Source organism: Onychostoma macrolepis, chromosome 21, assembly GCF_012432095.1.
Source record: "Onychostoma macrolepis isolate SWU-2019 chromosome 21, ASM1243209v1, whole genome shotgun sequence".
NCBI classification, from domain to species: domain Eukaryota; kingdom Metazoa; phylum Chordata; class Actinopteri; order Cypriniformes; family Cyprinidae; genus Onychostoma; species Onychostoma macrolepis.
The window spans coordinates 3,869,451-3,897,169 of record NC_081175.1 but is presented as its reverse complement, the minus strand read 5'-3'; the positions used below and the strand labels follow the sequence as shown (position 1 = coordinate 3,897,169).

Genomic DNA, 27,719 nt, shown 5'->3' with positions numbered 1-27,719 from the left:
TATGAATAATAATTAATGAATAAAATAGTTTTCAGTGCAGTATAGAATGCAGAAGAACAAAAAATATATAATGTCACCTGTAAATACAGAAAAAAAAAATATTTATATTTTTACATGTTTAAATGGAGGTATTGGGGGTGCTTGGCTGAACATGTAAAAGCATGGGGGATCCTGCTTGGTCTTTAAAGGTTTAAAACTCCTTTTAGTGTTTAGGGCACCTTTTAGTGTTTCTTTTACAACGGATAGTTTGCACATGACAGCCATTCTGGATTAAAAATGCATAAATAAAAAATAAAAAAATCTCAGCCATGCACAGTGAACTGAAAGGAATGTAGTAAAACGTCAAAATGGAAGGCACTGGGTTTTAGGCCACCACTGTTGATTTTTACTGACAAATCATAATTAAACGACACGTGATGAGTAAAGGCAGAAATGTTTAAAGTATAATCAGGCTTGTCATTTGTCTTACAGGTGCTGCTCAAACACAGTATGAGAAAAGATTCGTGCATTCGGCCTCAAAGGCTTCAAAGCCACGTCGCATCTCAATGATCACCAGTGAACACATGTCATTAACCATTATTGACTGATAGGCGTCGTCGTTTTTATTCTTATTGGCTGAGTGATGATAGATCTCTTCTAACGCCAGCGACATGGTGGCATGGGTGGGGGTGGATCAGAAGAAAAACATTGATCATTTGTATATTTGTATTTGACTCAGTGGACCGTTGCATCAAAAACATATTGGTTACAGATGTTGGAAAACGTTCTTAAAAAAAAAAAAAAAAAAAAAAATCTCATTAGTCCTGCTTCAACATAATGCTTATATGATATTCAAAACACAGCTCTGTTATGACCTGATTTTGATTGATGCCAGAATACTGAGTTGTCACTGATAAATCGCAAGGCTAAGTGGATGTAGAATATGATTAGAAAGATTTAAAAAAAAAATAATATATATATATATATATATATATATATATATATATATATTCGTATACTGTGGCTATGTTAATTAATTGCTAATTAACTGTTTAACTGAGCAGGGATTTTAAAGGTGGATAATGTGTAACTCACACAAACAAAATAATATCGTGACGGATTATAAAGAAAAATATTTGTTTAGTTTTCAATAATAGGCCTATATGCGCTATAGAATCGATGCAAGGATGTTTCTTACACATATGATGTCTCTCTTTCTCTCTCACTCACTCTCTCAGACACACACACACACACACACACACACACATTCGACTGTTAATTCAGGTAAAAAAAAAAAAAAAAGTCAAGATGATATTAAACATTATGCAGTCATGATTCCCCATCAGTGAATCATCGGGGTGTCTGTTTGAATTTGACTGATGGGCTCATTTATTTAATCCAACAGTCATAATTCAATATTTTTTAATTTTCTTACCTTTGTGCAAAGCAGACAAAGGACAAGGCCGCCAGAGCAGAAACAATTCCACATAATTTGTCTTCTTGAGGACCCAACATTTCCACAAATCCGTTAATTCAATTTCAGTAATCCAACCGCCCGTGCTCCAAACTGATGTTAAAAAAGAAAGAAAGGAAAGAAAAAAAAAAGAAGAAGAAGAAGAAGTAGAAAAAAGAATCCAACAGAAGGGGATGGGAGAAAAAAGGCCAAATGAATGACTGAGATCAAAGCACCAATGCACACATTTGTGATGGCCCCGCGAAAAGAAGAAGAAGAAAGAAACAGGAAAGGAGAAAAAAAAACAAAACAAAAATAAAAAAGGGGGGGAAAAAGAAAAAGAAAAAAATCTTTAATAGGTCCCAACTGTTATTCTTCAGCTATGGAAATCCGTGCAGGTCAGAGACCCCCTCGATCAACACCAGAAGATCAGACATCTCTCAGTTTCGACAGGACTTCTGGAAAAAGTGCTGGAAAGTCTTCTTCAACCAAACCATGGAGAAAAAAAAAAAATATGATGATGAAAAAAAAAAAAAAAAAATGGAAGGGAAGAGTATCAGTCTTCTTCTACACCTGTCGTCGCAGTTTCCAGGTCCAAAGCTGTGGACAAGCCATGGCTCCAGTGATGCTCCTTCAAAGAGGGGGTGCTCCACAGTGTGTGATATTTTTATTTATTTCCCCCCTCAGCTATAAATGTTGGAGGTGGGAAAGAAAAAAAAAAAAGAAAAAAAATAAATCTGCATCCCCTACTGCTGATGGTCGAGATGTTCCTCTCAAAGTCACAGGGGAGAAAAGATGCACATTTAAAGAAATGCAGCAGAAAATATCTGATGCAGACGTCAGAGCTTGTAGTCCATAGTACAACCTTATATGAAGCAGAAGCGGGACAAAAACGCGCGATATATGTGTGTATCACAATAAAACGCTTGCAAATGTCCAAGATTTGTCTAGCCTACTGGAAAAGCCCCCTTATCTCTCGATTGAATCCCCGAGCATGTTCCTGCTCTTGTTCAGAGCAAATGATGACACACTTCAATTGCAATAACACCTCCAGGAACCGAGAAAATAATCAAGACTGGAACAAAAATCTCCGACGCGCACGCTTGGATTTCAAAAGAAGGGAAAAGAACATTGTCCTTTTCTGAATGTGCTGAATAAAATGCAGGTGTTTGTTGAAAAAATAAAAGCGAAAGCGAACTAAAGAGGAAAGGCAGTCTGTCCACGCGCTTGTCTAGCGGAGGAATGATGTCTGTACTTGTCGGCTCGCGAGCTGCAACCTATTAAAATGCTGCGAGAGTATCCCGGCACATTTTCATGCATTTCTTCCACTTTTCCACATTCTTCAGCCCAACACACCCTCCAAAACACAAACTCATAAATGGCTTATATATGCAAATAATGATGGAGAAATATCCATTCTAAATCAGCGCCGTCAACATGCAGTTTGAAATTTCAGACCAAGATTAACGGTCAAACGCAAATGATAAAAAATAATGATCGTGTGTACTGCACAAACACATAAGATGTGTGATTTCTTTTCCATGTATTTTTACTCAGATGATGAGGGATGCAGGCATCTGCTGTCTAGTTGCTAGGCAACCGTGCTAGCAGTGATGCAGAGCAGTGGTGTTTCAATGGCACATTTAAAGAAGCTTCTCTGTTGCATCTCCTGGACAGGAGGGCCCCAGTGGTGATGTGGGCATCCTCGACCCCCAGTTAGCTCCTTGATGGTCCCCGCTGAAACGTGAGGCACATTGATGTGAAGGGCAGAGATAAACGGCCGTCAGCACTATCTGCAGTAGTTCAGCTGTGCTTTACAAGATTAGTTTAATGAGGCATTACAAGCCATATCAGTAACACCCCCCATCATATGTTTACTGGGTCTGACGTGGAGTGGATTCAGATGTGTGCTTGGCAGTGGTCTTGGGTATATGGAATCCTAATGAGAATTTTAAAACCTTACTAGTGCACCTCCTTGTGTCACAATGAACATAAATTCAAATTATCACAGATCTACTAAATATATTCCGCTGGGCTGTCAATGTTTGTTTTCTTTGAAAGAGAGGCCCGATCAGATTTACCTCTGCTGGAGAATATGACTGAAGAGTAATTTCAGGACCATGGACAGCATCATATTCGCTCAGCTGGGGAAGAGTGGGTTCAGGACCACGGACAAGGCTCTGGATCGCTGTTGTGCAGTACATGTAGAAATGAAGGACTGAAAAAAGCTAAATACTCAATGCTGGTTGTGTTTGTTTTCATTTTGGAACAGTCCCCAAAAAATCCATATGGTTTATGGACATGTACAAAACACCATAGTCAGAGTAAAAGCCCAAAATACATGGACTACACCTGTTCTGGACACAGTAAACAAGCTCCGTTGTCTCTTAGAACTAGTCTTCTCCTTATGTTACATGTCATTCACTTGGACTGTCCATTGTTGTTGTGTTGAATGTTTTGGAGAGGAAATTCCAATGGGAGTGAAGCAACCTTTCGCTTTCATGAACTAAAACATAAAAAGGTAACACTTTATTTTAAGGTGTCCTTAAGGTGACACGTTACACGTACTTACTATTATAATAACAATAAATTATGCATAATTACATGCAAGTATCACTAAGACAAACCCTAATCTGAACCCTAACCATATAGTAAGTACATTTAGTAAATTAATATTACTCAGCACTTAAATGAATAATTACACTGTAACAAGGACACTTTAAAATAAAGTTTAACCACATAAAATACTGTACATCATTCCATCCATCATGACAAACACCTTTAAGAAATTCCTTTTTTTTTTCAATACTTAACTTTTTTATGTCTTGCCTTTTATTTATTACCTCCTGTTTCCACTGAATTGTATATATTGTTGTTGTTGCGACAGTTTACTAGAGAATCCAGTCTACAAGCAACTTATAGCTTCATTTTAACTTTCCAACTAAATACAAAATTATGCTGTAAATTAGCACATATTCATATCTTTTGTTTGTCTCCAGATATATATTTCGGAACAGTCAAGATTATGAAATTCCAAATTATGGCATCACCATGTAAAAATGGCCTTAAAATGGTCATTTTTGGTCTAGGTATCATCACCAACACGCATATGTGCTTTACAATAAATATGCTTTAGTCAGCCACTGTGTTTGAGATTTAAGGAGCAAATTTATCATGTGATTAGCTAATGGAGTCATGTTTGTACAAGTGAAGTCCTGCTAATCCCATAGACCCAAGGGTCCTACACTGATATAAGTGCTTTCTCCGGTAAAATGGTGAAAAACTTGACACACCTCTTTCATGTGCATGTAGAGAATAAGAAGGTCATTAAGACACATTTCCTAGTTACTTTTAAGTTTCACCCTCTATCCAACCTCGGGTTGGATGCAAGACATCTTTGCAGTCATCTCATTAAAGTAAGGTACTTTAGCGAGAGCTCTAGGCTGTCCGAACGCCATTAGATGCTTTAATGAATTAGAATGACAGCTATGATATTAAAGACCACTGGGATAATGACAATGGAAATGACAGTGCTCCTTTGACACTACTGTATGCGTAGTTATTTGAATCGAAATTGCTTTACAGTCAAGCAATAGAAGAAACATGGCTGCGGGCACAAGAGACCAAGATATCTTGATGCCTGCCTTGCCTTTTTTATATTTTTCTTTTATAGTAAATTCAGCTGAAATCAGTCTCAGCAGAATGAGGATCATCAACATCATCATCTTCTTTGAATTCTTCAGCATCATATATGGATCATAGTGTAGCTGATTTTTTCATACGTGTGTGTGTCACGGTGCACACAGCAGGGAGGAACGAGGAACACGGAGACGAGGAGTAACTTCAAAATAATAGTCTTTAATGAGGACATCAGGACAGGGCAAGACAAGGCAAGGCAAGGCAGACACGGACAGGAACACCGGGGAATAACGAGTAGACCAGACGAAAACTAACTAAACAGGCAGGAACTAAATACACATGACAATCACTGATAATTAGACGAAACATGGCTGGACAAGACTTAACTAATAAATCACACTTAACAAGGACAGGAACATGACCAAATATGGAAACAAGAGGCGGGAACACATGACACACACGACAGAGGACGTGACAGTGTGTGTGTGTGTATGTATAAATTTTATACATAACATACTGTATATACACATACAGTATATAACACGTTTTTGTTACTATGCTTTCATTATTTATTTTGCATTTATTTAACTTATTTAACTTTGTTTAACTCAAAACATCAACTACAAAATCTCCAAACATCAATCTTTCAATCTTGCATAAATTATGTTAGACCTTACCAGGTTTTTTTTTTTTTACAGCAAAACACTGGCTATTTTACAGTTATGTACCCTGTAATTTACAGCAAGGGTTAACAGTGCACAGGACCAAAAGTCTTCATGAAACACCCAGCTATTCTCAGAAATTCATTATAATCCTTCTTCACAATGTATAGTGAGACTATTAAATGTTGGGAAGCCACAATCATCTATTATCAGTTGTAGATTTTTCATGCCCTTTACTTTTTGTTGCATGTTTTCTCAGGGGAGGATGAGAAAAGAAAATGTGTTTCTTTCTCCTTTTAAATATCAGGAAACTTAAACGCAATCATGAGGTAAATTCGAATAGCTACAGCAATTTCACCAGTGCTGACTCACTCAAAAATTCGCTTCGGAAAGCATACGTGAACGTATGCACTTTGGAAGTGCTACAACACTTGAATCTGTTTGTTACAAATTCTCTTATTAAAAATGTCACTCAGTTGTGTTGCAGAAGGCTAATTAAGGTTTTTTTTTTTCCTGTGAGGTTTACATCATGATGTATTGCTTTATCTGTAGGAATGCAGTCCTGAAACGGCTTAGATAGACATTCTTTCTGTTTCCGTTGCTGAATTCTGAAAATGCACTTTTGAGCAGTTTATTTGTGCTTACACCAATTATTTCAAACTTTGCTTGAGTGCGCCATACACTGAAGTGTTAATGTTTAAAATCTGCAGAACACAGGAGGACACTGCATCATTCACCCCCTTAAAGGAATAGTTTACCTGTGAATTCAATTTTCCTGAAAATCTTATCTGATCCAAGATGTAGATGAGTTTGTTTCTTCATTGGTACATATTAATAAATAAAAAAATCCTCTCAGTATGATTTTTTTCTTTTCTTTTTTTCTTTCTTTCTTTGAAAGAAATTAATACTTTTATTCAGGATGTATGAAAATCAAAAGTAACAGTTTTATATTGTTAGACTTTCACATTGTTACAAAGAAATAATATTTAAAACATAAATGCTGCTCTTCTGAGCATTATATTCATCAAAAAAAAAAAATAAAGAAATAAAGAAAAAAAAAAGAGGTAAAGTAAAGAAAGGTTTAATGGGCACCAAATCAGCATATTAAAATGATTTCTGAAGGATTATGTGGCACTGAAGACTGCATTAATGCATTACGTTTTAAAATTATTAATATCACATTTTTTTGTTTTAAAAACATTTACTGACCTCAAACCTTGGAATGGTAGTGTATGTGGATCTGACAGATGTCTGATCCAGGCCATTCTCTCATTGTTTCCTGAGTTGCAATGTACCTGTTGTAAGTGTCTGGACTCTTGAGATACATGCAGTTAGAATATGAGAATAATTCATATTTATGTTGAGTCCCAACATGTGTGCAGACTCTTATTTATACACACACATGTTGCATAAGACATGTGAGTTACTAGGTCACTCTCACATCTTGGATATAAATAGTATCACACGCTTAATGCATTGCTGCCTTCAAGATTCTTGCCTGCTTTTTTATATACACTGTTCATTGCTTGCATCTAAACTTATATGTAAAATAAGACTACTGAAATGCAAAAGTTAATTTACAATGTGTTGTATTGCTATTAATCAACTAGGCTTCCATGTGCTGCCCTGCAACCAAGGCAATACCATTTGATGGCAGAATAGACAGGTGGCTCCACTACAGATTCACATTTCCTTAAAGATTTTTTTAAACTGCTGTAGATAAATTAAACTATTGATTAAAAAAACAGATTGCTTGTTAGTTAGGCCTTTGTTAGCTGTGTAATTCAGTCTTTCCATGACTGGTTTATCAGTAGATCAATCAAATAAGGCCTTTTACCAGGGCTGGATTTTGGATTGGGCCCTGGGGTCTCAGACTGCCACAGGTTCCTAGAGCCTCAGGCCACACAGACTGTCAAAACTTACAAAAATAAAAAATACAAAAAGCTGTGGAAAAGTACATAATATCAAAGTTCAGAGTAAGAAGAGACTGTCCAAAACTTTTTTTGTAGTTAATAAATGAGTTTCATATTTAAATTTGTTATATTTATTTCTCCCACCCCCTATATGGTTATTTGAAACATTGCTCTTTGGTGTTACATTGTTTAATGTTAGAAACATTTGAAATGTGTAGAGCAATTTTAATTAACGTCAGCATGAAATAGAACTGCAAAATAAAAAAATATTGCAATGTTACAAAAATTGTTTCAGTTTATTTTTTTAGGGTTCTACTGTAATTCTGTGGTGCTAATTATTATTGTATTTATTTTCAAACAGAGTCAATATTTTGGTAAATACGGGTCGGGTAAATTTTAGAACTTATATCATTAATTATAAAACATTGGTTTAGTACAGGTAAAAGTTTTGTACTGATTTTGCAGTTTTTTTTTTTTTTTTTAATTAGGCATGTTTCCCACACTGTGGGACTAGTCATAAAAGACAAATCATCCAACGTAAACTTCTGAAGTATTGAATGACTCACTTTTTATGTTTATGTTAAATGCATGTACCATGTCATTTTTATAAATGAGTAATAACAGATTAGCTTGTGTATATTGTCAACATATTTTTTTTTTCATGAGCACTTATTGATACACAAAAAGTAATGTGATTTTTATATTGAGTATGTCAAACTTCATAAAGATGCATTACAAATAAAAGTTAATTAATAAAACTTTTTTTTAAATAAAAATTTATTTCACGGTGTAGTCAATTTCGATTTCATGGTAACTTGATAAAAATTATTTGATACTTTAACATTTTTAATATCTGATTTTAGTTTGATCAGTGGCATGTGTTTCATCTTATAAAATCGATTTTCTAAAATTGTGTTGCTTACTGTATGTTTAAACTGTTACTTCATTGGTGAAATAAGATAATTCAATATGAATAAATAAGTGGCCCTTTATTAACTGAAATCCAAACTTTTACAAGTAAGAATGTTAAGAAAGTTTCTGCCAAATTTCCCTTATGGTTACATGCAGGCTTTGCCACTATGTCCGGTAGTGTTTGAGGACACAGACTGAGGACATAATTCCCCTTATTTTGTAGCTTAAACATCAGTTAAGTTGGCTGTAGGGCTCTCACATTTTTAGCCAATTAAATAAAACTGTAAACTCATCATCATTAACGTTAGTCATTTTCCTACAGCAGGCTAAACTGCTTTTAATATGAAATTTTGAAGTAGTTTTCCCTCTTGCCTCAAGAGGGAACAGAGCGTTCCAGCGACACGGCAAAGACACAAGGTTGAAAAATACATCCCGATAACAGTCTCACCTTGATGGGAAGCGTCACAGCAGGAGAGCTTGCGGCATGTGAAAATCAATGGTTGTAAAACTGATGAATGTTCAAGACTTTACTCTCGTATCATCTCACTGACGACTTTCCGTGAGGCTTTCATTCATCTGTTTTCTGCAGCCAATCCCACAACCCCTTTCCCTTCGTACATGATGGGATATGGGTGGTCATAAGATGGAGTGTTCTGACTGCAGTCATCATGTTTAAACTCAATGGCCTTATGAATATCATCAAGGATCATTTCACCCAAAAATACAAATTCTGTCAATGATCATTACTCATGAGACATGAAAAACCCAGTGATGTTTGACATCGTAAATAAATTTCAGCCAGTTCCTGACAAAGATATTATACAGCTTTAGAAGAATTGGAATATAGTACACTAGTCAAATTGATTACATTGTGTTTTAGCTCACAGTAAGATCACTTACCTTTGAGGAAAAATTATATTATTCAAAATCATATTATATTATTTAAATCATATTATTCCAATTTGTACACTCAATCTGATCCTGATGCAATGCCAATTTACTCAACATGAGTAACAAGGATTGACCATTTCCATTTATGTCAATGCCAGTTGCTCAGGTGGTGCATGACCCCCAGAAGATTTTAACCTACTTGCTGCCATCTTTGCTCATATAAATATAATTTAAATCATGATCAATCTTGGGTAGTTGGTTTCACTTTATTTTGATGGTCCCTTTAACACATTCTGTTGACTATAAGTAACATTGCACCTACATATCTACTAACTCTCATTAGAGTGTTAGTAGAGTATTAGTAGACTGGTAGGGTTAGGGTCAGAATAAGTTGACACGTACTTGAAAAGTTACTTACAGTCAGTAGAGTGTCTGTTGGGAGACCATCACAAAAACGAGTTAGCAGATATGAAGCAGACAGTCCACTAATACTCTTATGAGAGTTTGTTGACATGTAGTTGCAACATTACTTAGTGTTAACAGAATGTTCAAAAGGAACCATCAAAATAAAGTGTTACCGGGTAGTTTTAGTAGTTTTAAATGGCAAATAGTTTGCAAATCGTTTTAGCATGTTAATATTTATGACAATGTTAATGTATGTTGTTTTGGCAGACTAGATCTGCTACACACGTATGCAAATATGGACTTGCGACTGCCAATAGATACACAGTCAAGCTACTGTGTGCAAGAAAGAATGAATAGGCATACATGCGTTTTAGGTGTGCAGGTGGTTGGAGGAATCTGTCATTCATTCACTCATTCATAAATAAATAAATAAATAAATAAGCAAGTAATCGCTGAGCCAGACTATTCAAATGTCGAGCAAGCAGTCTCATTGGTAAAAATCAGCAAAGGCCAGTCAGCTTGGCCATGTAGTAAATTATGTGATTGCTAGCAGATTACATCTAGAGTTTCTTGACTGAGCTAGGTATGTTTTATAGGGACATATAGGCAGGTTTTGCCTCTCACTTTGTTTTTGTTAACCATAACACAAATACACAACACTCATTAATCTAACACGGTCAATTAGGTGCTTGTAGGGTGCACTAAAAATGTACACAACAGTATTATTGAACCATTTTTGTCCTCACAGACATGGCACATGACTTGTAATGAGCATGTTAACTGAACATTATCATACCCGTGTACATCATTCACAGATGTTTAGTTTAAATAGTAGACATCAGACTGTAATATATTTTCACTTTTTACAGTGGAATACTGCCAATTCCAAATTCTTACATCTATTCTTAAATATATTTAGACTAATAAGACACTGTAAGCTATTACCAATCAGTATCAAATCCATGACTGCACTAAATATGTGGCATAGAAACTGCATCTGAAGTAGCAATAGATGTATTAAAAGATAACATTTAATGCTATATACTATATGAATAACTATAATTACATGAATAATGCTATGAGATTAATGTTATGACTTTTTGAACAGAAATATGGGGAATGATAAGGAAAAATAAATAATGTTTTAAAATATGAAACTAAAACATCAATAGGTGGCGGCAAGTCACTTTCTTAAAGAATGAGTCATGAAATCAGTTGATTCGCTCAAAAGGGTTAGTGGCTGATGATCATTTGCTCAGCCTATTTGTTCAAAATTTATTTGGGAACCAAACACCTGTGTTGCTCGGAGATGCACAACACTTCTGTTCTGCATTTATTTGGAATTATTTTCATTGGAAATATAGAGCAAAAACAGACGATACTGTGTCTAAAATGCAAGTCACTTAATATTAACTTCTTGTTTTGCAGTTGTGCTGATATTCAGGAAAACAGCATTATTCAATAAATGTGATACAATCCCGGATAAGTTCAAATGTGTTGATTTAGGTTGCATTAGAATGATTTCGCCAGCCAGTATGAGTTAGGTTGAAAATCTCAAAGAAACAATAAGAAACATTTCCCTTTGCATTTACATATTTCCATTTCTATGCATTAAGATGTTTTATTACCAAGTATGGACTTGACCTCTCTGTAAACAAATATTCCACATTGTGAAGGTCTATTGGTTTTAAATCATTTACTTGATTTCATGATGACTGCCTTCCAACTAAATTCATTATTGATATGGCTTAAGTGGTACTTGCCAAAAATTATTATAATATTTTTTTTACCACCCAAGAACTGAGACACCAAGGGGTGCCTCCCAAAAGAAGCTCCATCTGTCGGTACTGATAGCCTTGTGAGCAGTGCATTCAGCGCTGTTCCACTATGGGCGTCCCGAGTTCGAATCCTGCCGCCTATCTCTCTCCGACTTTGCTTCCTGTCAGCTCTGATCTGTCCTATCACAATAAAGGCAAAAATGCAAATAAAATAAAATTAATTAATTAAAAAAAAATCTAAAAGAAGCTCCATCCAAAAGTATGTGGCTAGTAAAAATAGCAAGGACCAACCCTGGTGAGAGGTGCTGGAACTCCTGCACTGTACCAACTGTACAGTTAACCGGGTTCAAGTGGGATTGCAAATACCATGGCTTAAAAGCTTCAATTTTAGTGCAAACAGTTTCCTAGTGAAAGGAACTCTGCAACTCTGGAACTCAGGATTGTCTCGACAACCTCGGCTGAAAGACTGGAATCTATGAGATGGTACCCTTCAAGGGGCAAATCCAAAGTTTACAGATCTTCGGCAGGAGATGAAAATCAGAAAGCAAGCTGGAGTGTGAAGGTGAACAAGAGGGGACAGTAGGTTGGTCAGTAATTTAGTTTATCTTCCTCTGGCAGTGCAACAGCACAAGATCAAATATAGACTTAATTTTATGCATGTGTGGAAGGTAAAACTTGCTTTTCTGACCTTTTACAACAAGTGCCAGTTGCTTTGGAACATTGGGAGAAGATATGGAGGTATTAGACAAGCGATAGTCTCTGTCCTGCTCATGTCCCACAGCCCCCTGAAAGCAAAGAAAGTAAATATGATGGCATTCAATTAATATCATAAACCTGTGAATCGTTGACTAATGGCTTAAATTAACGACTAATAGTAGACTAGGATAATCTTTTGTTGAGGGCTGCCCGATAACTCCTGACCTTGCTTGGTGCCCCTTGTAGCAGTGAGAACCCACACATGCAGGAAACAATTGTAGACCTAGAAGAGTGGTTCTCTGATTGGGTGATAGTATGTTCTTCTTGAGGTTTAATCTGAGCCCCAAACACCTCATGTTTGGGGCTCAGTTAACACCTCTGTTAACTCTTTAGACTGGGCCAGGATTGGCCTGTCGTCAAAATAAATGAGTACACTGATACCCTGGAGTTGCAAAGGAGACAAATCTGCATTCATGCACTTCATAAAGGCATGTGGACATAAGGCTAGGTTTAAACTTAATATGCCCGAAAAGTGAACCTGAGAAACGTCCAGTATTCTGGCAGAATCTCAGTGTGAACACATCCATCTTTTACATCTTGTGATGGATCGGTGGCCCTCCCCCTCATCATCACCACCCCGTCCCTTATTCGCCGCCCTTCACCAGGCTCCCGACTGGAGTGGGTGGATGAGAGGAGGGGCGTGGGATCAACGCGGGCTGGCGGCGTGTGATGAGACACAGCTGGACTGAATGAAGCCTCATCACCGCCGCCATTAAATGCCGAGCGCGCCTCTCCTCGAGAGTTCAAGTCTCTTCCCGTGCATGCACGCTGGTGTCCTCGTGGGTCCAGGAAGGGTGCGTAGAGGGACGTCGCGCCACCGGAGATGTGAGCTGCAGAACCCGCGGTCTGGGAGAAAGCCACACCCGTATTACGGCCGTCGGGCCAGGATGCCGGGCCATTCAAGTCCCGCCAAAGGCTGAGGAAGAGCCGCCGCTCAGAAGAAGCTGCCGCCCCTCGTAACCAGACCAGAGCGGGAGCGGGAGCGCGTGCGGCCACCGAACTCCGCCCCTTCCCTGGACCCTTCCCCTTCTGAACACGGCCCTCCTTCACGAGCCCCGCAGCACAACGAGGACACCAGATCCCCCCGTTTTGTTGGACACTTCGTCCCCTGGACACTTTATTTTATCATTTTTGTTTAATAAAAGCCTCTCCGAGGCCTGACGCCACACCCACTGTATCTGTCGTTGGCTCCTCCCGTCACAATCTATTATTACAAACCAATCCTCCAACTGAATTTGTGACACAATAAATTTGAGCAACATGTATGTCCACAGAGTAAGGTACAGGTCATGCAGCCCCTCATCCTTTTTGGGTGCTAGGAAGTACTGGCTATAGAAACCTGCCTTTCTCTCTCTCTCTCTCTCTCTCTCTCTCAGGAAGGGGTACATTTTCTATGGTCCCTCTGGCCAAGACAGGCTGCAGTTCTTGAGTGAGAAAAACTGCTTGCTCTTGATGCACCACCACGGACAGTGCACCATTGAAGCAAGGTGGATGGGAGGCCTTTTCTTACATTGTTCAGGAACCACAGAGATACATTTGGCAGTAGTTACCATGCTGCCAAAAAAATCTGACAGATAAACCACCAGGCCCTTGGATGGCTGAGCTTGTCTGGTTCAAGAACTCTGCAGAGCCACAGATAATGCCCTCTGTCTTGCCACTAAGTAAATGGCTTGCACCATAGGCCGTTCAATGGCTGTTATGCTTTTAATGGAGTGGCACCTGTGTCTCAACATAATGGCCATAAAGGAGAAAGACAAAGCCTTTCTGCAGGACACCCATGGTCTGCCCAGTGACGCAGTTAACACCATTGGCGACAGATTCCGGGAAGCTAAGCAGCAGCTGGCGGCATTCAAGGAACTAATTCCTCGCTGTGTCCAGGAGCCACCATGGTGTACAGCGATTCACCAGCCTGCCACATACACCTTACCCATCACCAGCCTGACCTGCTGCCACATACACCTTACCCACTAAGCCAAATGTTACTTAACACAGCTTCAAGGGTAAGACGGTTTCCTCCACCACGGTGCTGATGAATGGGTGAGATAGCCCACAAGTGTCTCTTCCACCTTCGGCAACGCCCCATACCCATGTTCGCGCATCTCAACAGCCACATAATATGTTGAAGTTGCATGAGTGTGGACACAATGACACAATGGTGGAAACCTTCTCACAGTGCACACAATCAGCCCCTTCAAGGACTGACCATGCATGCTACTCACCCATGAAGGGCAAACACATATCGCAACAGTCATCCACTATAATGAAGTGTTGACATGGCATCATATATCTCCTATACTTTTTTTTCCTGCCACTAAAGAAGATTTCAAACACTTGCTTAACAAACATAATACTCTAATGACATGCATTTTAGGTGTCTTTTTATGGTCTTGGTGACACACTGTCCTATGTAACCATGTCCACACAATCAGCCAACTGAGATTGACGTGTACAGTACACACATTCCCATAGCATCAATGCCAAGTCACAGCTTCAAAGTTACACTTTGAAAGGGGAACTCCCTTTCAGTTTTAGTCAAGGCCTCACATGTGTGTGTCAAAGAGAGAGGTCAAAGACGTGCAGAGTTGGGGGTTCTCCAGGATCATGAATGGGAACCACTGGTCTACACCAGTGGAACTTAACAGGCAGGTCACAACCCAAAAATGGGTGAAAAATCTGTTATAATAAGATTATGGATGCAGGGAAAAAGTGTGGTCCAATCAACAATATTTTGGTGCATATCAATTCATCACTTGGTCAAAGCTAGACAAATAAGACAGATACTATACCTTCATTCTCAAAACCCATAAACAAAACCATAGAAAATGTGATCCAGACTACACTACAGGCATGTTTGCATGCAACAACAGGGTTTATGTTGACCATAATATGTTTTGTATGATGAATTAGTGACTACTGAGAACATTAAATAATTTATTTTAATAAATTGTTCATGTATTTACAAAACTGCCAATTTTGTCTTGTTAATAATTTTGCATATTGCTGAGCTTAAGCAGTCCATTGTAACATCAATACATTTTCATATTTGCTTAACGGTTTTGGTAAAATCTAAGTCTTGAAGCACAACCAGCTGAGAACCACAAACCAACTAAGCGTGTTTCTTTCTTTCCTTTTCAAATCAGCTGGTGGCGTTAAAAGTTGCAGCCATTGCTAATTGATTTCCTCCACACAATAAGACTGAGAAAAACCCCTTTGAGCAGCAATGGCTTTCTCTCCTGACAAACAAAATCTTCTTTTCTTCTGCAACATACAGTGTATTCAGAGTACAGTAAATCAGGTGGACTCAGCCTGGTGGATAATAATATATCAGCAACAATGGAAACCCTAACACATATTCCCACACAAATGAAATGAGTACACAAAGCGTGTACAGAAACACATGAAAAAGATGACATATGTGTGTCTGTAATGTAACACAGCCTGTTGTAAATAGCAGCGCCCCTGCTCTGGCCATAGACAGTGTGGGCGCTTGGTGAGGAATGCCTGTGAGAGAGGGTTAACGAATCTTTCTCGCAGATAGATATTGCCATGGAAACAGCTGCGTGACTGCTTGCAGCTTGTATTCAGTACACACAGGCAAGGGGGGTTGGGGGGTGGTGTTGTTGAGAATGAAGCATAGGCAGAACAATAGCGCCAGAAGTATTTTACAATTCTGAGAGTGCTGACGTTCAAAGCGCACTTAGCTTGTATTTAAGAATTAAGAAGGGTGGAGTCGATTAAAAAAACAAAAAAACAGGAAGCTGCCAGTCAATACCACCCAATCTCCCCCTTCCTATACTCAGTGCATCTATGCAGTGTGGACATAACATGCCGGATGCAGTTTGGTGGCACGCTTTGACACTGCACTTCCTATAGATGCTAAAATGCAGGAAATGCAAGACGAAACCATACATAAATGAATAAATTAATTAGTTGCCAGAGTGCAAAACCTGAGGCAGTGTGGCTTGAGCAAACTGAGAGAGTGAGAGAGGAGCAAGCGAGAGAAGAAAGCAGTGATGACGTAGAAAAGGGGGTACACAGAGAATCCCCCTACCCTCCTCCTCTGATTTCCCCTCCATCTTATTTCTCTTCCTTCCCCTTAGAGTGCTGGCTGAGCTGTGCTGCGTTTGACTCAATCATTGGAGCGGCGCTCTGGACACATTTAGAATCCCTCTTCACTGCCTGAGGCGACTGGGAGAATGCATTAAAGACCAAGGAAAGGCACACTATTCATTGTAAACACTGTTGGTACGGCACACTCTATGTGTCAGACGCTCCATTTGAAAGAACGGCTTATCTAAAGAGATTCTATATCACAATAGATCACTGAGTGTTCTAGATCCAGTTCTAGAATTAGTGCAATGTAACCACTGCTTTTTTGCAACAACTACACCGCTGTTATCATTATTGTTGCACATTTGATAAAACTTGTGTTCTTTCTATGCAATAACAAATGCCTCATGTTAATCTATTAAAACAAAATATTTTATATTCTGGACATTTTAATGTAAATGGTACAATGGGTGAAAGAACACATTTCAGATCATACATAATACAAAGGCTTTAGTCCAGGAACACTGGACTAGTGCTGCATGGGTTTCTGGGAAAATGACAAATTGGGCTGTGTGCATTGGGCGATCTGCAAAAGTCCTGACCTCACATGAATCATAAGACCAAACATGACCCTTAATTTTCTTTCTTTCTCATTTTTGGTCTGCACATTTTGGAGTTATGAACTGTGTTATTTGCAGCCGCCTGTCCTGGCATTTGGAGTCATCCTCAGAAAACAATGTGTTCCGTTTGTGACTAATATAATAAACAGGATACTGAACACGATGCATATAAATATATTTTTAACAAAACAATTATTAAAAAAATAAAAATAAATATTTTGAATGATGTCTATCAGAATATAAGCCAATATACATCATGTTCTCATTCATCACCATTACATTTATTTATTTAAACCATGCTTTCAAAATGAACTAGTCTAATAGTCACAGTAGTCTAAAATGGTTTATTCACAAGTACACACCTTCTGCTAATTTTGTGACATTTACACATTTAAATTTACTAAAATTTCAGACATGTATATGATGGACTGACATTAAGGTTTTTTTTTTTATATATTAAAAAAAGGTAGGTTTCTCTTATATTAAAATATTTCATTATGTTGGCACTTCAATTGGGTCACTTAAGCATAATAGTAATTGATAAATAGTATGTTGTTAAATGACGTGATGTGCTGAAATAGTTTCTGTAATCAACAATTTTACACTAACCTTCAACCCTATAGCATTCAGTTTCAAAATATTTGGCACAAAACGTTTTGGAAAATAATTTTTTAATTCTAATGTTTTGATGCAAGTATGTAAAGTGTATACATTTCATGACTTGCTTAGGGGGTAGTGAAAACAAAGAAACATATAACATGCATACATATTGTAACCACATATTAATTGTTATGGGTAAAAGCTTACAAATCTGGCTTTGAAACATTTTTTGATAAGAATGTTCAACAATGGAGTTGAACATTCTTTATCTTAAGTAAAAATCTGCTACAAAGATAAACGTAAATGTAAAATCTAGATTTTATTTTATTTTTTTCATAAAAACCCAATGTGAGACTCACAACCACAAAATGTGTAGCTCAGGGTTCCTCAAATCTTACCCTGGAGGTCCAATCCACTGCAGAGTTTAGCTCCAACCCTGATCAAACTCACCTGTCTGTGATTTTCAAATGATCCTGAAGACATTGACTAGCATGTTCATGTGTGTTTGATTAGGGTTACAGCTAAACTCTGCAGGAAAGTGGATCTCGAGGTCCAGATTTGAGGAGCCCTGGTATAGCTCAACAAGGGTATTCTATTGCAGTGCTCAATGCATTATCTCATAGCCAAGATTACAAGGAATTCACTATCACATAATGTTGATAGATCTTGATGTGCTGCGTTCCGGCCTAAACCTGCTGTTCTTGCATACAGTGGGGGTCTAACAATTGTTGACTCACCACTGTGAAGCCAGGGGTGTTCATATCAATCATCCATCATTGTGCACCACTTGACAGGGAAGTTGCTCCAATGGGACTCCGATTCCACATTCACTGCATGTTTGAGAAAATGTTTTGGGTGTGCCCTGATATGCATCCGATTGTCATAGGGTACTAAGAGACTCTGTTAACCGTTAAGCATTCTTTTTTGCAAGAGGTCACCCATATTGATTGCAATCAGTCAAGAAATGTCATCACTTCACTGAAGATGAGTCCATTCACGAATTCAGAGCCAAGGAGCAAGTGGTCCGTGAAATATCTCCTACATGTCTATTTTAAGACCTATCAGCTGAAGCTAATTGGATAGCATGTGTGTGTACATACTGACCGATCTATATGCACACTAATTTACAAGGGTACAACTAGTATGATGACAGGCCTGCAGGCACCTAAGGGGTTAATCACTGGCCATGCTCACTGTGCAGTTACCGTGTTATTGGGCATATTGTTAATTAGTGCGGTATTACAAATTTAAGAGTCTGTTTAAGATCTGCTGATCCTACATCCTGACATAACATCACGTGAAAAACTAAAGTGAACTACAATGTTTTGGCCATTCAAGGTGAACACGATGGCATCAGTTTACTGATTAGATTCAATATAGTTTCCACTGAGGGGGGTTTGCCAGTTTCTGATTGTCCTACTGAAAGGTAAACTGCGTGAATATTTACATCTCTAGTTTTCTTGACCAGGTTCTGCTTAAACTGTTATATACATAGGTTACTGTTATTTTAAGGGATTAGTTCTGCTGGAGTTCACAGTCGGAGTGGCTCGAAGGCTGTGGTTTAAGGACTAGCCACTTAATGCCCATAAAATACACTGTATGCCTGCCTTGGTCGGAATTTGATAACTGCAGCGCCACACAAAACATTATCAAAAAACAATCCTGCTGTAGATAAACTAGACTCTCTAGGTTTTGCTTCTGAGTTTCCTACATTAGACAGCTGTCAGTTGTGTCTCTTTGCTCCAGGATGCAGGGATACTATTGCTGACTTCTAGAGGTGATCACAGAGCATCACTCTAATGATGAGAACATAAGGATGAGACCATAAAGATCAATGTATTGCTCATGTGCCTGTGCATGTAAGACAGATGGAATGTAATAATTATATTCCCATGTGACACATGGTGGAAGGACAACGAGATCTGATCATTGCAAGAAAATTTCAGAGGTAAAAATTACATTGTAAATCCCTGTTGAACTTACAGGAATGTTCTGTCTTTAGTATAAAGTAAGTAAATGGTTAGTTCATACAAAAATTTAACTTCTGACATAATTTACTCACCTTCATGTCATTCTAAACCCATAAGATTCTACTGAAAATCCATGCAAGAAAAACAATTCAACGAGCAATTCAAAGAGTTCATAAAAACATAGTAAAATTAATCAATTTCCAGCTTCTGATGAGACCTGTCTGCTTACAACCCGAATTCCAGAAATGCTGGGACGTTTTTTAATTTGAATAAAATGACAACTAAAAGACTTTCAGATCACATGAGCCAATATTCTATTCACAATAGAACACAGAGAACATAACAAATGTTTAAACTGAGAAATTTTACACTTTTATCCACTAAATGAGCTCATTTCAAATTTGATGCCTGCTACAGGTCTCAAAAAAGTTGGCACGGGGGCAACAAAGGGCTGAAAAAGCAAGACATTTTGAAAAGATTCAGCTGGGAGAACATCTATCAACTAATTAAGTTAATTGACATCAGGTCTGTAACATGATTAGCTATAAAAGGGATGTCTTAGAGAGGCAGAGTCTCTCAGAAGTAAAGATGGGCATGCTACATCATGGTAAACATGCCCCCGTCCCAACTATTTTGAGACCTGTAGCAGGCATCAAATTTGAAATGAGCTCATTTTGTGCATAAAATTGTAAAATTTCTCAGTTTAAACATTTGTTATGTTATATGTTCTGTTGTTAATAAAATATAGGCTCATTTGATTAGAAATTCTTTTAATTTTAATTTAATTTAATTTTAAAAAACGTCCCAACATTTCCAGCATTCGGGTTGTATGAAAAAATGTAATTTAGGATTTTATTCACACATACAAAGGATCAAAACAAATACATAGAGAACATGTATGGTAAAAACAGAAGCTTAACTGTACTTGCTTGATGCGCAAGAAAACACCTGGTTGGTTCTTGCAGAAGTTCAAACATGCTTGCATGACACATGAGAACAAACCTCATTGGTTCAATATGTTTCAGATAAGCACGTTTGAGCTTCTGTTTACCATATTTGATGTGATTTTTGTATGTGGGGAACCGTAGATGATTAGAAGACTTGAATTAAAACATTTGATTCATTTGGATTACTTAAAAAAAATATTATTTTTTTTATATTTTTTTAAATTGTCAGAGGTTTGGTTGCATGGACTTTGAATAGAGGAACAGAAATATCCTAGGTTTCAATAAAAAATATCTTAATTTGCGTTTTGAAGATGATTGAAAGTCTTGGTTTGAAGCGACATACTGTATGGGCAAATAAACATTTTTGGGGGTAGAGAATATTCTGCTAGAGAATTTGCATTGTGCTATTATCATACATGGAAGTATAAGTAGTGAATCAATTTTTGGTAAAAAGATTTGTTTGTATATAATTTTTTAATCAATCTGGATTTCCCACAAAACAGTGTGAATCACTGCTTAATTGCCATAGTGCAATGCATAGTTGGAGAAATTAACTAGCCAGTAACTGTTTTCTGATACTGTGTAAGATTGTGTAAATTGGACCTCCACTGTTTGAACCACATTGGTTTGATTATATAGAAATGTCATTAATGACGTCATATGCAGTGGTTGAGTAATAACTTCTGCTAATTAATTGATTCAAGATCACAATTAATGTTTAAATATTATACTTTATTCACACAAAGCAACAGAAATCCGTTCATTGCTCCCTTATGCACATGCATATGCATACTCTGAAAAAAACGCAGTTGATTGTTGACATGCTAACATATATAGACCGGAAGATTCTAACCAGGTATTGAGCTGTAGCTCCAACTACACAAGTCTGCAATGCTGTTTGCGAATGTTTGATGGAACTACAGTTTCAGGAAACATCAGATCATTGAATTATGTTAGTAACAACGGAACTGGCAACATATGTGGCTAACAATGCTTTTGGGCAATCCACCCAGTGCAGTAGTTATTCATCTAACCAGTCAAGGACCATTCAACGCTATAAAGCCCTGATTCATGATTAAGATTATAGTGGTTGAGTGGTGATGTACATTCTCAGCAAAGTGTGGCAGATTGTGCTAATCTTCTGCATCTAGCTTCAGACTTACCATTCCACAATACAGTAATCTCAGTCCCATCCAGTCTTAACAAATTGATAGTACAGTGAAGATACTAAGTCAAAACATGTATGTGTGTATGTGCAGTCTCTGTGTGTGGTAACTTGCATTCAGCACAACACTACTAATGGTTTTCCCCAAGGGACTCATCTTAGGGTCACTGAGGTCGCCGCCAAATCAAAAATACAGATGAAGAGATCTGTAAATGTGTTCTGCCATCTGAACCGGACTGGGAAACTGTAATTAGGACAGAACAGGATATAAAGGGGCAACTTTCTGCACCATAAATTTAAATGGGCTTTAAACACTCTGTGGTTGCTATTTATGATAACGGTTGAGTTCAGATGATCTCCAGCTGAATTTACCGACAAGCGTGGCCACCTCCTTAATAAAGCACACAGCACAAAACAGAATCAGTCCGATAGAGCCAAGGCTTTTCAACTGGAGTCTGCAGAGCCCTTGTGATTAGGTAGCAAACACCACTAATGGACATATGGTATCAACTAACAAGATTTTTTTTCATACAGTTATGATATCCAAAGAAAACGTAGCATTCAACATGCTCTGCAGCACTGTGGTATCCTATGAGGCTCAGAGTGGATATTATCACCTGAATTTAACTTTACCTGCAAAATCCTCCCTTGCATTAAGGCAGCATCATATGAGGACTCACATTGGAGACCCAAGTTAAACAGATGTGCTATAAATAATCCCTGTACACTTTGTGCACAGTCATGCGATTACAATTGCAGTTGTATCCACAGCTGGAGGATATCGCATCATCTGTTGACCAAGGACCTTGGACATCACAGTGGACTGGGAATATGTCACGGAGTGGAAATGTGTTTTGTTTGTGCATTACGAATCCATGGTCGAGACTTTCTATGAGGTCACACAAATGAGAGTGTAGGCCCTCCCGTATCTGCTGCTGCATCTGTCGGTAGTGTGAGCTTGGTTATATTTGGAGACATTGCTCAGTGATGACATGTTTTTCACATTTCTCCGCAGGCGTTATGAAGTGCGGGGTGGAGGGTGGGGGCGGTGCGAGACAGGAATGGGAGGGCATGGACCCAGAGAGACAGACAAAAGCTGGCAGCGAGGAATTCTGTGGGCATTTTGAATTCTGTTTAATCAGTAGTTCTTGCAAAGCAAATAATATGGATAAAACTTGTTGTACTATGACCTTACTAAGTGATCAGACATATGAATTATGCCAGAAAGACCAAAAAATCTGTAAACGAAAATTGCCCTACATGTACTTCCATTGAAAAGGGTCAGAAATATAAAGACCTCTTACTTTTTACCTCTTTTGATTTGGACCATTAAGAAACCATTAAGTAACAGCCTAGCCAGAACCTGGCAATGTCCTAGCAATCAACCAGAATATACTGCCAAACTACCAATAGTGCTGCCCTAAAAGCATCAGTAGTGGCCACCTAACAACATACTAGCAACCACCCAGAAATCCCTAAAAACAGCAAAGCAAAGCAATCAGCCATATCTTGTCACTAGAGTATCATATGGATCGTTTCCACCGAGCGGTACGGGTCAGTACAGTACAGTACAGTTCAGAACTGAACACCCTGATCCAGCTTGCGCTTCCACCGCCAACAGTACCCTTACTTGATAGACGTGATGCATGCCGGAAAGTAGCGATCGACGATAAAGTGCGACAATAAGCACAACTCTGCCTCTTTTATGTCAGTTTTAATGAACAATAATAGCCATTATAAAAGTATAAGTACAAAGTATAAGAGGCTTATAGAAGAGAAAATAAAGACAAAAGCAAACAATTCAGTCAAACGCATGCTACAAAGTCAGTGCTGTACTACGGTAAAGTTCAAAATAAATATATAAAGTTAAACATAACTTTGTGCTTAGCCAAAACGATATGACCAGGAACAAACAATAGATTCATGAGACCACGAATGCCTGTCAAATATACCCAAAATGAATTGTATCTCATGTTTAATCAATACAGTGACATCAGAGCCAGCGGCAAATGTTGGAAGGACTAGCCGAACTAAGGCTGCTCTATGCGAATACATGAGCACTGAGTACCCGGTGATCGCCTGGAGTTCGGCATAGCAAATTTTCCAATAGGCATTATCTTTATAAATAAACCGCAGATTTGAGTTTTTTGTGTTTGCGCACTCTGATGTAAATAAGCCCAAGACTCATGGACAACAGAGTGGAACGAGTGAAGGAGAAGCTTCATCCCCTTGTAGCATGCACAAGTGATGATTCTAGTCAACCAATCAATGTTCTGCAGTGAGTTTAGCTCCACCCTTTTGGTACCCTTTGCTGTGCTAGGTACCCCAAAGGAAGGGTACCAAAAAAGTGGTATGGTACGGTTCGTTATTTTGGTACCGTTCATAACTTCTGACAATGGAAACGGACATAATTGCGTACTGTACTGAACTGTATCGCTCGGTGGAAATGAGCCAATAGAGACTTGGTAGGGATTGTACTGAGCGTTTGGATGCAATTCCAAGTCATATCTTCCAGAATACCATGGAAATAGAAGTAATATGGGTATGCTATGAGCTACAGGTTACTCAATCAAAACTCACTTTTGGACATGTCTGACAGTTACTCCTCGAAATGAGCCAGTATCCCGTTGTGTATGACCCTAAGGTGCCGGTTTTCGGCAAACCTCATTATTACATGAACTGGTGAATCAGACTTACTAATCATGAAACATGAGTTAGGATCAGTTCCCAGGTTTGAATCATGTTCAGTGAATACTGACATCATCAATGGTGAGCATTGACATGTCCAGGTCCAACACTAGGACTGATGGAAGGGATGGATGCATTGATGGAACAGTGAATAAAGGAGGAGGGGACAGACACTTGAGGCCTTCTCAATCCTTAATACCTGGTGACTGATGATTCATTAATTTGACAAGCAATGCAGAGCAGGGATGGATTACACAAAGAAGTCACTGGCCGGCCGTCCCCGCAAGCATACAGATGAGGAGAGCAGAAGAGAGTGACAGATAGGAAACACGTGGGGAGGACAGAATTGTTTCCGAACATATCTGTGCTTTTATAAGCCTATGGTGACCAAACAGACCACATGTTTAGTGACATTTATGCATGGCATGGTCACAGATAGGAAGGGGAGGGTTTAACAGGGGAGGGCGATGAGATCAAGCAAGACAGACAGAGAGAGATTACATGTTGTACTGTATCTGTGTTCAAGAGCGTGCCTCCAGACATTGTGTAGACGCTCATAACACAGAAACATTGATTTATTTGAGAATGTGTAATGCTTTTGTGGTAGGTATGTGCAACTACATATTTTTATTCATATTTCATATTCAAATTTTTCATAATATATACAGTGCTGAGTAGTAACCAATTACATGTAATCATCTGGAATATGTAATCAGATTCCAAAAAATTAAGTACTTGTAATTATATTATATTACATTTTTAAAATACCTGTAATCAGGCTACAGTTACTTTTTTATTGATTACTTATTGATTACTTACATATTATTCACATGGTCACACGACATGCAGGTAAACAGGTATAATATTTTTATTAAGTGTCAAGATTTATTTTAATTTTACATTTCAATGATTTAATTAGCTTTTTGCATGGTTCCTTGCACAAAACTATGTTATGACCGCAAAACACTTTAAATGCATGATCTCTAAACTAATATATTTTAAAGTTTGCATGCCATAATCTGCTCTATAGGTGATGTATTGATGAAATATAAGTCAGGACACTATACAAAAGAGCTGAAAGCTTTGTATAAGGAAGTAAAAATGACGTTGGTGATTTAGAAAATGTGTTTTTATCTCACATTTGCTTTTATTAACACTTTTAGTTAACACTATCAACAAACAACATAATAAAACATTGCCACAGCCATGTTTATGAGAAAATTAAACATGCTATTTAGCATCAGAAAGTGGACAGTTTGCTTTGAAACTGCCATGCAATGTGGTATACAACAAGCAATGTAATATTATTTTGAAACCATTTTGTATACACAGTCACATTTTCAGCTTTACACAGGCTGCTTCTAAATGGTATCCAAACAAAAATCAACAATATCTCAATTTTGTAATAAATGTATGTATTTTAAACAATCTCCTTAGTCAACATCACTAATTGACTACTGTTGTTTAAAGGCTAGTCGGCTATCCTTGCCTATCCCTATTGTACAAACAGCAGCGGTGAAGAACTATGCACACTTCAGACTCCATCCTGCACTTTTGTTTTGTTGCAGTCGAGTCTTGATATGGCAAATTCTCAGCTTTAAGGTTAAAGGGATAGTTCACCCAAAAATGAAAATTCCGTCATCATTTACTCACCCTCAAGTAGTTCCAAACCTGTATGAATGTCTTTGTTCTGCTGAACACAAAAGAAGATATTCTGAAGAATGTGGGAAACAGAGCAGTTCTGGGGCTATGGAAGTCAATGGTGCCCCAAACCAGCCTGGTTACAAACTTTCTTCAAAATATCTTCCTTTGTGTTCCACAGAACAAAGAAATTCATACAGGTTTGGAACTACTCAAGGGTGAGTAAATGATGACAGAATTTTCATTTTTGGGTGAACTATCCCTTTAAGGTACCTTATCACATTCTTCCTAGGCAACGAAATGTTAAACTTCAAGTCATAAAAAGCATTGTAGCATTGTTATTGTTGCTCTTAGACAGCACAGAAGCTCAATAGTGCTTTAAAAAATGCACTTCCTACTGATTACGGTGAAAAGCTAATCTGTGCAAGCTTCACAACAACAATGGAGTCCCAAACACTAGCATGCTCTCCAGACAAAAATACACTGACAGGCTCTTCATCGTCCGACATGTAATTAAAACCAAAACAAAAGGATGGACGAAAGAGGTAATGTCAACACTGACAATGACAAAAGCTGCATGGACTGTCCCTCCGATAAGACGCCCATGCAGTCGGCAGCTTGGGACACAGGGCCTCCGACCAGAGCAACGGGGGCAGGGACGTCCACCTTCACTAAAGAGCCTGCGGGAGAAGTCTTGGCAATGTATAGACTCAGCATCCAGAGTCCTCTGAGAGTCCTCAACGCCAGCCCATTGAACACTCTGCTGCATTAATCTTACTGCCGCTTTGTCCTGGGGTGCCTGCGCCCCCCTGTAAGGTCAATTAAACTCCGCAAGATAAAGTACTTGCCATGATATTAGGATATAAATAGCCACAGCGGGGGAGCAGGGGGGTGGGGGGTAGGGGGGAGACAGTTGTTTAGAGTTATGCTTATGTCACACAGACATGTCGGGCATGAATGTTGCCTCAACTACAGTAAGTCACATCCCTTCCATCAAGCTAAAGGAAGTGCTGCAATGGGAAGCTCTATAGAAAGGGAGGAGAAAAAAAAAAATACCCAAGGAAATTTTAAGACTTTATTTGCATTTTTATTTATATTACAAATAATTGTCAATTTTCACTATTTGCAGCTATTAGTTGCTTATTAAAATGCATATTACTACCATATTGGCTGTTTATTAGTACTCATAAAGCACATAATAATTCTATTATATCTATTTTAGATCCCTTAATCCACCCCATACCTAAACTTAACAACTACCTTAATAACTATAAATAAACAGTAAATTAGGAGTTTTTGAGGCAAAATTCATAGTTAATAGTTAGTCAATAGTCCCTAAACTAAAGTGTGACCAAAAAAAAAAAAAAAAAATCATTCATTCATTAATTACTTTTTTCATTTTTTACATATTTTTAAATTATAATTTTGGCCTTTTCGTCGTTTTAAAGACATGTTCGGCATGTGATTACCTTACAGAGAATTTTTTTTTTTTTTTTTTATTGATTTAAGCCATAAAAATAAGTTTGGTTGAAATAAATTAATGTAATTTATTTGATTCAGTGATGTTAAATAATGCATCAAAATTTAAACACTGCAAAAAATGCTTTTCTTACTTAGATTGTTAATATTTTGAAATAAGATTTGTTTTCT

At 37.9% G+C, this 27,719-nt stretch overlaps 1 protein-coding gene across 2 annotated transcripts in view; it reads right to left on the bottom strand.

Annotated features, from left to right (window-relative positions):
- gabrb4 (gamma-aminobutyric acid type A receptor subunit beta4) overlaps window positions 1-9,037 on the bottom strand; it is a 53,486-nt gene extending 44,449 nt beyond the window's left edge. The window contains exons 1-2 of one of the 2 annotated variants that reach the window (XM_058759295.1): window positions 9,007-9,037; window positions 7,571-7,651 (exon numbers count right to left, since the gene is read on the bottom strand). Coding sequence is in view for 1 of the 2 variants with exons in the window: in XM_058759294.1 (XP_058615277.1) it covers window positions 1,415-1,494 (80 nt within the window). In the remaining variant the exon portion in view is untranslated. Of the gene's footprint in view, window positions 1-1,414; window positions 2,726-7,570; window positions 7,652-9,006 lie in introns of those variants that run through there. The other variant, XM_058759294.1, reaches the window with a different exon arrangement.
- Between the last annotated feature and the right edge of the window lie 18,682 nt (window positions 9,038-27,719).